This window comes from Arachis hypogaea, chromosome 13 (genome assembly GCF_003086295.3).
Source record: "Arachis hypogaea cultivar Tifrunner chromosome 13, arahy.Tifrunner.gnm2.J5K5, whole genome shotgun sequence".
NCBI classification, from domain to species: domain Eukaryota; kingdom Viridiplantae; phylum Streptophyta; class Magnoliopsida; order Fabales; family Fabaceae; genus Arachis; species Arachis hypogaea.
In genome coordinates, this window is record NC_092048.1 from 131342307 (window position 1) to 131356083 (window position 13777).

Here is a 13777-nt window from a genome sequence, read left to right on the forward strand (position 1 = left end):
AAGTTGAAAATGCAAAGTGGTATCATGTTATGTGAAAAGGCAATGCTGAATTAAACATTTTAGCTTGTTATTTTCTATTTTTTTTTACGTAGGAATTATTCATAGTAGAACTAGAAGAAATTCTTTTCTCATCCATAAAAGGACAAGCATTTCTATTCCACACAACGATATCCATCTTGTTTATCTTCTCACTCTTTTTATGTCGCTTTTCTCTTTAACAACCAAAGGTTGGGATGCTCCATGAAATAAACAAGAGACTATACCTAAACAAGCAAAAAATAAAATAAAACAAAATTACACTCAAATTCTTTTCTTATGGTTCTTTCCGAACTCTTTTTTTTTTTTAAATAAACTAATTTTATTGTTAGAGAACTACTAATAATTTAATAGGTAAAATATATTTTTTGTCTTTAAAGTTTAGTAAAAGTTTAAAAAATACCTTTACATTTTATTTTGTTTTAATTTGTCCTAAAAATTTTCGATTTGCATCAAATATGCCTTTGATGGCTAATTTTTCAAAAAATTTAGAACCAATTCAACAACAATTATATAAGAATAACCTTCAATACAAGCAAATCAAACATAATTATCATACATTATTGTTGGATTTGTCTTAAATTTTTTGAAAATTTAGCTGTCGGAGGGTATATTTGATACAAATAAAAAATTTTTGAGACAAAATTAAAATAAAATAAAATTTAAAGATATTTTTAAAATTACTATTAAACTTTAAAGAAAAAAAAAAATACTTTACTCTAATTTAATATTATTGGTGATGTTTTCGTTGTCAATAACTGATTTTTTTTTTTTGGTGTAGTGAACAATTGATCTTTGGTCAACATGTATGTTATGCGCAAGCCCATTTGGGGAAAACTTTGGGCTAACTTGGATATAGGCCCAAAATAAGGCTTGAAACGTTTTGTTTTATAAATTTGTTCAACAAATTTAATGAACTCATCATAAGCTATCGCCTACGCCTATCGGCCTCTTACCAAGTTAAGTTCATAAGTCATAACCATCGCTTCTACTAAAATTTTCAAGCTTAACCCCTGAAAACAAAACACTGCCACTGATTCATTCAATTGTCAAATTTGTTCCTTTTTCTCATTTCTGAATTCTACCATGCAAAGGGTATCTTCAACAATCTCAAGGACCATAGCTTCTTTGTCCAAGGCCAGAATCCCGTTTCTGCTTAAACGCACTTTCTTTGCAGCAACTACCCAGAAATCACAGTAGCCGGAGATTCCGGGAGATATCCGGAAATGGGGTTCGGTTGGGTTTTGCAGGACGTCAAAGTTCGCCAGTGGGTTCACTCCTTTGCAGCCAAAGCCCTTGGATTCCATTGTAGATGTTGAAAGATTGAAGGACCGCTATCCTGATGATATTGCTTCTATTTGGGATGATGCAAGTCTTTCATTTTCGGGCTACTTATTACTCAATTACCATGTATCAAATAGTTCTTTATTCCTTCCTTTATGGACTTATATGCATTAAGAGAAGGATCAGATTAAACTCAAAATCCTCTTCTTTGTCTTTGCTGTTTGCTTTTACTATATTTGTTTTTTTATCTTATTATTTTCCCTGGAATTTGTGGAACTTGGTAAAAAAAAAATGCTTTTGCTTGTGCCTAATGTGATATATTGAATAGCTTGAGTTAGCTTTTCTTAGCTTTGATGGAATCATGGAATGCAATTCATCATAAAGCTATTATGTCTCCTTTGAAGAGTTTTGTTTATTTATTTATGATAATATGATTTGGCTTGTTTTATTTTAGTATCACTTGGGAAGAGGTCATATTGGAGCATCCATGAAAGCAAAACTTTATAACCTACTGGAGCATAGAGCTTCAGAATGGTATTATTTTTTCTTTTTTAATTATTTTGGTTGTTATTAAGATAGGTATCACGATATTTGTACCATTCCAAAATTCATGTTCTCACCTCAGCTTTGTTTATCCTTGGCAGCCGATATTTTGTCATTCCTGTTTGGAGAGGAAGTGGTTATACAACAATGTTTGTTCAAGGTTTGATAAAAATTTTATCTCGGTTATCATTTAGTCTAAATTTAATTTATACTTGTGAATCAAAACTGTGTTACAAATCTTTGATGATTTTTAAAAGAGAGTCTGAACAGTTTTGACTTTTGATACATAGGATAAACACTGACCTTGGACCCTTATGTACATCCTAAAAATCTAGGTTATTAGTAGAAGTTCTATAAGCCCAATCTATTCAGATAACTAATGGAAACTTGAATATACCATGCAGTTCAGCTATGTTGATGCAAACGATTTATTTGTTTTGTTGTCTCTATTTGTTTCTCTTCTTCCAATTTGATCTTGAGATGCATATTCATTCTTTTCTTGCAGTGCAGATGCCACACATTCTTTTTACGGGTCTTGAAGATTACAAGGCCAGGGGAACACAAGCAGCCCCTACTTTACTGTGACCTTTTACAAAGAATTTGCTGAGACGAAGGACTTGGTGCTTATCCGTGGGGATGTTGTGTTTACCAGCAAGCTGATTGACTCTGAGGTGGAATGGCTAATAGAAACTGTTCAGTCTTTCTATTTGAATGATGCGAGGTGCAAACTGGTTGAGAGGTTCAACAAAGAAACACATGATTTTGAGTTTAAGGATGTCTTGCAAGCGTTGAACATGCCGATTCTGTGACCACTTTTAATTGGACAAATACTAAATTGCTGCAACAAGCAAAGAAGAAGGGTTGATTGGAGCAAGGACATTGAAGTTGCAAATGAACCTGTTTATCGAGATGTCTGTCTGCAGCCTATGGTGAAGGGAGACACAAAATGGAAATTACTCATGGCAAGGTTAGAGGAGATATTTCTTCATTTTTTATTTGTTAAAATCTTGCATTCAAATACTTTTATGTGTTTCCTTCTGGTGCAAGGAAGGGACTAGAAGTTAACTTTCAATTATATATATATCCCCAAATGTAGTCTTGTTTCTTTCTTGCTTGCTGAAACATTACTTACCCAGTTACCAATAAAGTACAATGAAGGATGTGTGAAACTAGAAAAATATCAATACTATTTATGAACATTGATCTATTTTCTTGATTGTTAATTCTACAAATAACATTTAAGAAAATACAATATGAATAGCAAGGGAAAAATAAAGCTAAGCTTTGCATTACATTCAGAGTATGATCTTCATGGAAATCACTGCATTATCATATCACGTTATTCCAAATCTTCTCAAAAACCTCTTGATACATGACACTTTTAGTACTATCTCATGCATTTTTGTTCTTGTCTAAAATTAATATCTCAAGGCTAGCTTTGGATTTTACTCTTGATATAGCAACATAGAGTTGTCCATAAGTGAAAACATACTTTGACAAAAACAAACCGGCATGAGAGAGTGGTTGCCCTTGACTTTTATAAATGATCATGGCAAAACAAAGTTCAATAGGAAATTGTCTTCTCTGAAACTGGATCAGATGAGATTAAATTCATTCGAGGAATGAAAACTTTCTCACCAATATGCTGTCTTGTAATAACAATAGCACTTATGATATTATGTCTCAATTCACTAACAACTAATCTTGTAGCATGATTAGAACTCCGTTTTTCAAAACTTATTTATGATTTGGAGTTCAAGAACATTTCATTTCATTTAAGAATTCAATAGTTATCCACTTAGCTTCAATGCCAACATCTTGATCTGTCACATAAAATGGGTCCGAACTTAAATACTCTTTCTCCTCTGAAGGAATTTGCGAAAGAATATATATATATATTTTATTGAGCATCTCATCATCTTCAAGAGTTGGTGCTAACAATACTTTATCTTCCAAATAATTGAAGTCACTCATATTATCCAATAATTTCGGTTATGTGTCAACAATAATATCCAGAGGAAACTGTGATTCCCAAATTTAAAGAACTCATGCAATCTCATGATTGGTCAAGGTAAGCACTTTATGGTAAGATCATAACTTTGATGAGTTAATTGTTGCAAAGTACATCTTCTCTAGAAGCTTTTTGGAATACCGGTAATATTTGACGAAGGGCACCTCCAACGACAATTGTTTTTCCACCAAAAAGTTTATATGTTGAATTGTTGTTACAGAACCTCATAAGATCTCTTAAGAGTGCGATCAAAAGCCTCAAAAGCAAATTTACTAGTCATATTCCAACTTCCTTGCTTGATGTTGCAAGTTGATGATTGTGTAAAATTTAAAGGTATGAAAAATCAGGTGAAAGAAGTGAAGCAATCTCACTTAAACACAACTAAATGCTCATTTGGAAGATGGAAGCTTAATGTTTAAACAGAAGGCCATTTGTCATGGATATGACATGTAAAAATCCTCCACCACAATTGTGTATTTTGTGGCTTTTTTATTAAAATAAATAAGGAAAAAACTTTAATTCCCTAATTACGCATGCATGAAAATAATTCCAAGACTACGCAGTCCCAATTCATGCACGTCACCTACGAAATGGGTTTGCATGCCAATTCAGGGGAGCCGCCCACGAAATGGGCCAGGGTTCCAATACAGGAACAGCAGGCACGAAATGGCACCTCAGGTACAGCGTCCACGAATTGGTGCAACTCCGGGGTGGTACACGCGAATTGGCACACCATGGGAAAGTCTATTGGGCCAGACGCGAAATGGAACCACACATCAGATGTACTCCACACGAAATGGAGCCCGGAATTCGCTATATAAAGGGGTGGGGCAGGCAGTTTGCAAGCATGGATGGAAATTTTTGTTGTGTGACAGAAAATTTCTATTCCAACGACTCTCTCTTTTTTCTGTCTTTCTCTTCTTTGTAAAATTCTGTAGTGGGTATTTTGTAGTGTCCACGACCACCGAAAATGTGTACGTTGTTGTATATTCGAATGGAGAAATTTTTCTCACATCTAGAGGTGTTACATTTGTTTGTGATGATCCACTATGAATAATGATTCCTCTGCAGACGTGTTTGAAGAGCTGAAGAATGTGATCCTAATGAATACCAGTCTGGTCGGAAAGAAGGAAATCACGAAATTGACTTACAGAATGCCAGTTACGGTTGCCAACTCGTTTGCATATTAGAAAATGTAGATTAAGTCTGACCAACAAGTTTTGATGATGTTTTCTTTTCATCGGAGCATTGGAAGTATCTACTCATTGGAACTATGTGTTTCTTATATAGCAAATTCCGGGCTCCATTTCGTGTGGAGTACAACTAATGTGGTTCCATTTCGCGTCTGGCCCGATAGACTTGCCCATGGCGTGCCAATTCACGTGTACCACCCCGGAGTTGCAACAATTCGTGGACGCTGTACCTGAGGTGCCATTTCGTGCCTGCTGTCCCTGTATTGGAACTAGGGGTGTTCCGTGTTCGCGGTGCGGTTTGGATCGGTTTTGAGTAAAAAATTCATCTGATCCGAACACTAATTTTACTTGTGGTGCGGTTTGGATTGGATTGGATTGGATTTGCGGTTTTATAAATTAAAAAATTAAATATATATAACAAGTCTCAACATCAAATTTTAAATAATCAACAATGATATAACAAGTCTCAACAATATCTTAAAAAGCCAATAATAACATAATAATAGAAATAAAATTATAGATTAGTTAAAATAAATAAATAAATAACATTTTGAACATAAAATATTTATTAAATAATAATAATACATGAATAATATAAAAATGTATAAAAAATTGAACATGTTATAAATATAATTGTAAATATAATAATAGAATAATAATATTATAGTACATTGTGCAGTTTGGATTGGATTGGATCGGTTATGAAAATTAGATCCGAAATCCGATCCGATCCAACAGTTTGCAAAAAATAGAATCCAATAAAATCCGAATTAGTGCGATTTTAATTGGTTTTCAGTTTGAATTGGATTGGATGAACGATTTAATTTAGATCGATTTGGATTTGAACACCCTAATTGGAACCCTGGCCCATTTCATGGGCGGCTCTCTTATGTTGGCATGCAAACCCATTTTATGGGTGACGTACATGAATTGGGACTGCGTACTCTTGAAATTATTTTCATCCATGCGTAATTAGGGAATTAAAGTTTTTTCCTTATTTATTTTAATAAAAAAGCATGTAGAATCATAATGATCAAATTACCCATATTGTTATCACCTCTAAAATCTTGACAAATAAAAAAGAACACGAAAATATTATTTTATTATAATCTAAAAAAAATGGCTTCATATGCAAAAATTTACAGCTCTTAGTTTTACCATACTTGTCCCAAAACACACAACACGCATGTTAAGAAAAATATTTTAATAATAATAGAAAATTATATAAATAAACAGAATTTATCTCGTGAAAATAAACATTAACTAACAGTCTAACACAATAGTATTACACTTATTCTATAAAGTTACATCCTTATTAACAGCAAAATAGAAAAAAAAAAAATATTACTTAAGATATTATAAATAAGAGAAATTCTTTAAAATATACCGATGAGACAATTATTGACAAAGTTGTCATCTAAAGTAACTGCTTCCGTAACCGTAACCGTAACCGGTGAAGTCCATGTAAATTTAATTAGGGTTGCGTTGCCGTTTATGGCATAGTAGTAGTAATTAATAAGAACGACCTGTCGTTTACATCCAAGTGGATAGATAGTTGGTTTTCGCTAGTGAAGAAGATAAAAGACGAAACGGTGCAGTATTGGTTTAGCGTTTACCTGAAGGAAACTGAACTCGCCCCCATCGAAAGACGAGGTCGACCCTCCATCACTGAATCCCAATTCCCAACTCAACCCTCGCGCGCGCGTGAGACCAGAGCTGAGCTGTTTCTTCAGGTCAGTACTAGTTTACTGCTACAGTTAGTCAGTTACCATTCACACTTTCTTTCTTCCTCAACGTAGAGTGAGAACAACTCAGATTACCACACTCAAATCAAACATAAACCTAAAACCCATCCCCTTTTGGTTCTTCTTCGTCGCAAGCTAATTTATCCCTTCGATTTCAATTCCAATTTCAGTGGCAGAACCTTCCAATCCCAATGACTGACCCTTCCGAAGAGGCTGCTTACATCGAGAAGCTCTACGAGTATGGCGAGAAGCTCAACGCTGCCACCGATAAGTCTCAGGTCACCTCTCTCTTTTAGCTACTACTAACGAAAAATATATTATTGAAGTTCTTTATGTGTTTTTACTTTTTCCTTTTCAGTTTGGAGTACTAGGGTTTTCGATTGTGTAATGGTTGTGTCTTGAATCGTGTTTATTTGTTTGTTTGGATTGGCAGCATGTGAATGATTACCAGGGAATCATAGATGCCGCGAAGACGAGCGTAAAGGCGAAGCAGCTCGCCGCGCAGCTTATTCCTAGGTTCTACAAGTTCTTCCCTGACCTCTCTGGTCCCGCCCTTGACGCCCATCTTGATCTGGTTGAGGCTGAAGAACTTGGGGTCAGTAGCTATACTGCTTGTAATTCTGCCTATCTATTGTTTCTTTTTATTTTATTTGTCTTTACATGACAGGGAGCAATGTTAGTCATTTGATCTATGTTGTGGATCCTACCTAGTAGGACAAGGTTTTGTTGTTCTTGTTGTGTTTATTTATTATTCTTTTTCCAGTAAAGGAATGCAGTGTTATTATTCTTTCCTGAGGTTTGTTTTCCCTCTTTTGTGTTATGAACTTATGATCCTGCTGTACAGGTACGGGTGCAAGCAATTAGAGGACTGCCTCTTTTCTGCAAGGATACGCCTGAAAACATTGGGAAGATGGTTGATATTCTAGTGCAAATTCTTGGGTCTGGTATGTTGCAGTCTTTGTTTGAAGATTTTGCATTCTTAAGATGTTGGTCTCAATTGAGATTCTGATTTTTGCCCCCTTGTTGCATTTAGAGGAATTCGTGGAGCGTGATGCTGTACATAAGGCTCTTATGTCTCTGCTGCGGCAGGATGTGAAAGGTATTCTGATTTGCCCTTATGCTAGGAAAAAGTCTCTCTGGCAGAGCAGATTCTGGTAGTTGAATGATTTAAATTTTATTAAGCACCTTAAGTTCATCTAGATTAAAATTTAAAACAGTGTGTCCACATTACTTTAAAGCAAAAATAACTTGCTTCTAATTCTAGGTGTTGCATAGTGTGATGATTGCTGAGTTGCATGTACACTAACGTGACACAGGAATAGAAATATAGCAAAATGCCAATCCAAAGGCCTATAGTTGGTAGCTGGTAGTAAAGTGCTTAAACTTGAATTCAAGAACTTCTTCTGATATATTAATCTTCATTATCATGTAAACTAATTCTCAAGCTGATCTTACATTTGATTTACTCTATGTGCAACTTTTTCCTTTCACGGGTAGTAATACTAGCCAATCTTATCTATAAACAACGGAGCCATCAGGCATGATCCGTGTCAAGCCTTGTCATCTATGTATAATGGAAAAAAGAAAATGGCAATCTAACAATACTCTTGTCTAACACCTAACTGATGGACATGGTATGTGCTTTTGGGAAATACGTTACTCTGAAAGTATTGGTTTGTCAATTGGCTGGAGTCGTCACAATATTGGGATGAATAGTGAGTCCTATTTAGAAAATCCCCCCTAGTTTTTCTTCCCTGCACCCAATTAAGATCACCTGTATCATGTTATAGTATGGATTCATGAAGAGATAAAACTTGAAACATTTACTCAGATAGCAAGGATGGGATTAATTGCCTGTTCAATAATTTTGTAAATAAAGCTCCAGGGAATAGTGTTGGTGGACTTATGATTTTTTCGTTGAAAGCTACAGTTAAAGAGAAAACCTGTATTGTTATATAATGCATATTTGAATGCTTAATTAATAATATTGAGATAATCATACAATATTATTTATAGATTCCAAACATTATAATTAGTGGTGCATTTTGGTTGTCTCTTATAGCATGATTGTCAATGCAGCTTCTTTGACGGCTTTGTTTAAGCACATTGGGAGTGTTGAAGAGCCAAGTACAGATGAAGTTATTCGTGAAAAGGTTATCAACTTTGTTCGAGATAAGGTGAGTAGAGAAAGCTTGACTATAATGTCCATATTATTATTATTATTGCATCATTAAAATATAAGCATATGCTGAGTTTCAGATATCTTTGTTTAGGTTTTCCCTATTAAAGCTGAACTGTTGAAGCCTCAAGAAGAAATGGAAAGACACATAACTGATCTCATAAAAAAGGTATTCCTAATCAGCCTATCTTGTTACTTTTATCAATTGAGTTTAGTTCTCTGCTATTGTTGTTGTGTCTTTGGATGTTGATGAATTTTTTGGTTTCATTTCATCGCAGAGTGTAGAAGATGTAACTGGTATAGAATTTAGAATGTTTATAGATTTCCTCAAGAGCTTGAACCTATTTGGAGAGAAGGCTCCGCCTGAGAGGATGAAAGAGCTGATTGGAATCATTGAAGGGCAAGCTGATCTAGATGCACAGTTCAATGTCTCTCTCTCTCTCTCTCTCTCTCTCTCTCTCTCTCTCTCTCTCTCATCCAGTTAGACACACAAACTTGGTCATTTTTGGTATCAAAAGAGTCTGTTTTATATTTATATAAGATTGTATGATTTTAGGCGTAATATTAGTTGCATGTTTAATATTGTTATTTGTTGGTCTCATGCTGTGGTTTTTTAAACTGGTAATTTGTAGGTTTCCGATGCAGATCATATTGACAGGTTGATATCATGCCTTCATATGGCACTTCCATTTGTTGTGGTAAGGAGTGTTTACACCCCTTTATTGTTTTCATACTGTTTTTCGTTTAGTCTTTTTTCTTATTTATTTATTTGATATTTTCCTTGCAGAGGGGTGCATCTAGCAACAAATTTCTCAACTATATAAACAAGTACATAATACCTGTTTTTGACCAGGTAATACTTTAGATAATTAAGTTGGGAAGAATAGTCATGTCTATCAATTTATTCTTAAAATGATTCTATCCCTCTCAGCTTCCTGGGGAACGGAAAGTAGATTTGCTCAGAAGTCTTGCAGAATTTTCACCTTACACAACACCGCAAGATTCACGCCAAATGCTTCCTTCTATTGTTCAGTTGCTGAAGGTATATATTATTTAAAAATGGCATGTTTGACATATTTCAATGCGTTAATTCTTGGATAGGGCACTGCTTCCTGCTATGAAAACTTTTAACGTTTTTTTGTCTACTAAGTCTAGTTTATTCTGTTATATGAAAGGTCAAATCTCTGTTCCTTCAAATTTTCTACTTCGTTATTTTTATGAAAGAATTAATGTTTGATTACTAAAAGATTGGATTATATCAGTTTATTCCTTCAAAGTTTATTTCATCGTTGATCACTTTAATATCCTATATTTATTCATGAGTCCTGACAAAGACAAAAGTAAGGTCACTTTTTGAAGACTATATTCATTTTTTGTCAAATTTATTAATGATGTGATTAATTATTGTGCGTAATCATTCACAGACTCAATTAATACCAAAAAAAAAAAAAAAATCTCAGGACTACGGACAATATATCAATTTGCTCTATATGGGTGTAATTTCTTCTCTCTTTTTATGTTTCATTAAGCTGGCTTGCTCTTAACAGAAATATATGACTTGGAAGAAGTCTGGGGAGGAGATGAACTTTACATATGTTGAGTGCTTGTTGTACACGTTTCATCACCTCGCTCACAAGGTATTACCTCTATCTTTAAGAAAATATCGTAATGTTGCGTTGGCACCCTATATGCAAGGCATGGCTGAATTTGATTATTCTTAGGTTCCCAATGCTACAAACAGTTTATGCGGTTATAAGATTGTTACTGGTCAGCCATCTGATAGGCTCGGAGAGGACTTTTCAGAGCAATACAATGATTTTACTGAGAGGTATTATGATTATCCATCTTTTAATAAAAATAAAACAGAGTTCACCAGATTTTTTGTTTTCATTTTCCTAAGATCATTTAACATATCCTCATATTTGTTAGTAGATTTTTCTTGTTATGTGATCTTCAGTAGAACCAAGGCATACATATTCAATCTATACATTGCCTCAATCTCTTCCAAGAATTCATTCTTGACTCTTATGTCACCATATCCTCTTTCTATTCTTTCAAATTTTAAGACATTTTAACTTTTTCATAACCTTAAAAGGCTTCCCTGCCTGGAACATCTTTGTGAAAATTCATGATTTCTACTTATCTCAATTGGCATCGTGTTAGTGCTGTCCTTGTTTACCAACTCTCCCATCCTCTGGATTTTGGTGCCCAACTGTTTTTAAATTCTCCTTTTCCATATAGATTGTACCTCTCATTTTTACTATCTATTATGGGGATTATTGTGCCATTTGAACCTATTGTTATTAGTTGGGTGTCAATTCAGCCCAAAGTTAATACATATACCCTTTTATGAAATGGATATTATAACCTGATCAGTGTATGAAGCCTGCACTTAGCAGGGGTGGGTTATTAACATTTTAATATTAATAGGCTTTTTCAGAGTTCAATAAGAAGTAAACTTTGTTATTTGTGAGTTCTCAGTGACTGTTCAGTCCTGTTCTTGAGAGTGGTCTACTAGTAACTTTTTTCCATTGTTTTACCATTTTTGACCCATTTTGTACAGACTTTGATGATTTTTGTTTTCTGATCACCTTTTTTTTTGTTATTTTCTCACCCAGGTTGAATAACGTTGAGGAGTTCACCCGGGCCACGATTAAGAAATTAACACAAGGAATGGCTGAAAACAGCAAATCTATGGCTGATGCTAAAACTGATGAAGAAAAGGAAAAAATTGTGAGTTTTTGTGGTTTTGAAGTAATGTATTGCCTTTCTCTGATTATGTTGTATCCTAACATTTTTACACGATGTTGCAGAAAACTAAGAAACAGAATGCTACAACCGGGTTGCGGACCTGCAACAACATTTTGACCATGACAAAGGTAAGAGGGCTGCAGTGCCAGCTTCTTTTGCAGATGTGCTGTCACATACGTTATTTTATTTTCTTATATATTTTTACTAATTTGATTTATATGATCAGCCATTGCATGCTAAAGTGCCGACTTTCATTGGAGATAAGCGAGTCAACCTTTCTTGGAAGGAGGCAACAAAACCTGCGTCATCTACCACACCAGCCGCTGGGTATAGTTCCTTCTCTTCTTTTAAATATCATTTTACTCTTTTTCCCTAGTGACAGTATTCAAAGCCCGGCTTGGCCTGGACCCCAAGCATATTTTGCCGGGTTTGGTTTTGTTATCTTTACCCGATGTCCTTTTTGTGCTGGGTTCGGGTCATGCATTGGTTAGACTTGGAGGCCTCGGCCTGAGCCCATGTTTTATAAATAAAATACATACTTTCAAGTGGAATTAGTAATGAAATGTTATGTTTTTATATTTCAATTAATATCTTTTACATTATATTGTGTTATTCTTGCTTTAAAATAATTTATTTTCGTACAAATATTATATAATATTTATTAAATTTAATCGTTACAGATAAGGTTTTTAGGGTTTAAAATATTATATAATTTATTGAGTTGACCCGGTTTAACCATATTATTTCGGGTTAATTTAGGGTGGTTGTTGGTCTTTAAAATAGACCCGGAAACATATTACAATCGGCTCCGGGTCTAACTAAAACCCAGCCTGACCTAGGCCATTCACCCCCTAGCTTGGAATATCAAAGATCTCATGGCTTTGGCCTTTGTGCAATATAAATATTTGAAATTGATTAACTTATTTATTTATTTATTTATTTTACTTCAGATCCAAACGATCTTCTGGTTCTACTAATGGATCCAACAATATTCCATCAAAGAAGGGTCGAGGAGGTGGTGGCGGTTTGCCAAATCAGCTTGTCAATAGAGCGCTGGAAGGATTATCTGGTGGTGGAAGGGGTGGTCCAAGGGGCAGAGGCAGGGGCTGGGGTGGTCGAGAAAGAGGAAGAGGAAGAGGAAGAGGAAGAGGAGGGTATCGGTAACTTTCTTGTGGTGACATAGATCACATTGGATTTCAGGTGACTACGAATAGGGCCTGTTAAATGTACTAAAATTCTTTGTCAGAGGAAGTTTTGATTATAGTGGAGGATCAGAGTTTACATTAGTTGTACTTTGTCGGAAGCTTGTTTATGTAACGTGCCGACTTGTTGATCATTTTTCCAAATCCACTTGATGCAAGCAGCAGGTGAGAACCACTTGAAGAAACTTCTTATGCCCCTTGGTATGTATTGCATGTAATTTAATGACAATTTATTTCAAGACCACGTTTGACTAGTAGAATCAGTTTCAACTTATGTCAAATTATAATTGGTAAGGTTCTTTAGCACAATGATCGGAATGCATTCTCTCCTACCGATTATAAGCAATTTCCAAGTTCATACCCTTGACCTAATTTTTTAGGTAGGATAAAATTTAGGTAATGTTCCTTACATATTTGTAATATTTTTCTCAAATGTGCGGATGTCGTGCTTTCAGTGGTGAGAAATTTTTCCTTATATATCTTACTGTGGCTTATTTTTTAATGAAGCAAGATGGATCAATCATTTAAACATTTTGGTTGTCTTTAATTTAGCATAGATACTAAGAGGAGACGAGTCAAATACGAGATTTTAGACTCAAACGTAGATATCTTTTAACGTGGATGTTTTCATAAGATGTTTTATGTTGGTTTTGTACTTAAATTTATTTTAGTCCATATGTGAAATAGATGCTTATTAGTATACTTGAATGTTAGTCTTAATCGGATAACATGTTAAAAGAATATTTGGATTAAATTTTAATGTGTAAAAATGAATGAGTTATGCTACACATACAACTCGTTTTGGTTTACAAGTCTTACAAGTTGGGCCAAAT

The 13777-nt window shown here is 34.6% G+C and overlaps 1 protein-coding gene and 1 pseudogene across 2 annotated transcripts; both read left to right on the forward strand.

The window, feature by feature from the left end:
• The first annotated feature begins 969 nt into the window (after window positions 1-969).
• Window positions 970-3070, forward strand: LOC112733568 (uncharacterized; annotated as a pseudogene).
• Window positions 3071-6455: 3385 nt separating this feature from the next.
• LOC112733570 (apoptosis inhibitor 5-like protein API5) lies at window positions 6456-13475 on the forward strand. 2 transcript variants are annotated; one of them, XM_025782577.3, is made up of 17 exons: window positions 6456-6800; window positions 6983-7090; window positions 7246-7407; window positions 7657-7756; window positions 7846-7911; window positions 8892-8989; window positions 9086-9160; window positions 9270-9419; window positions 9624-9689; window positions 9779-9844; window positions 9923-10033; window positions 10539-10628; window positions 10713-10819; window positions 11610-11724; window positions 11805-11870; window positions 11969-12069; window positions 12693-13475. In XM_025782577.3, the coding sequence occupies exons 2-17, from the start codon at window positions 7004-7006 to the stop codon at window positions 12904-12906; spliced, it is 1674 nt and encodes a 557-aa protein (XP_025638362.1). In that variant the 5' UTR covers window positions 6456-6800; window positions 6983-7003; the 3' UTR covers window positions 12907-13475. The 2 variants fall into 2 exon arrangements, with proteins under 2 accessions (XP_025638362.1, XP_072068700.1); XM_072212599.1 differs by lacking the exon at window positions 6456-6800 and having other exon boundaries at window positions 6807-7090.
• The last annotated feature ends 302 nt before the right edge of the window (window positions 13476-13777 follow it).

Bases quoted from the DNA above. Each gene is read 5' to 3' on its own strand.
- LOC112733570 (XM_025782577.3), top strand. From the start codon at position 7,004: ATGACTGACCCTTCCGAAGAGGCTGCTTACATCGAGAAGCTCTACGAG. The intron at 10,629-10,712 runs GTATTACCTCTA...GATTATTCTTAG, and splicing joins TTCATCACCTCGCTCACAAG to GTTCCCAATGCTACAAACAG. The intron at 11,725-11,804 runs GTGAGTTTTTGT...ACGATGTTGCAG, and splicing joins ATGAAGAAAAGGAAAAAATT to AAAACTAAGAAACAGAATGC.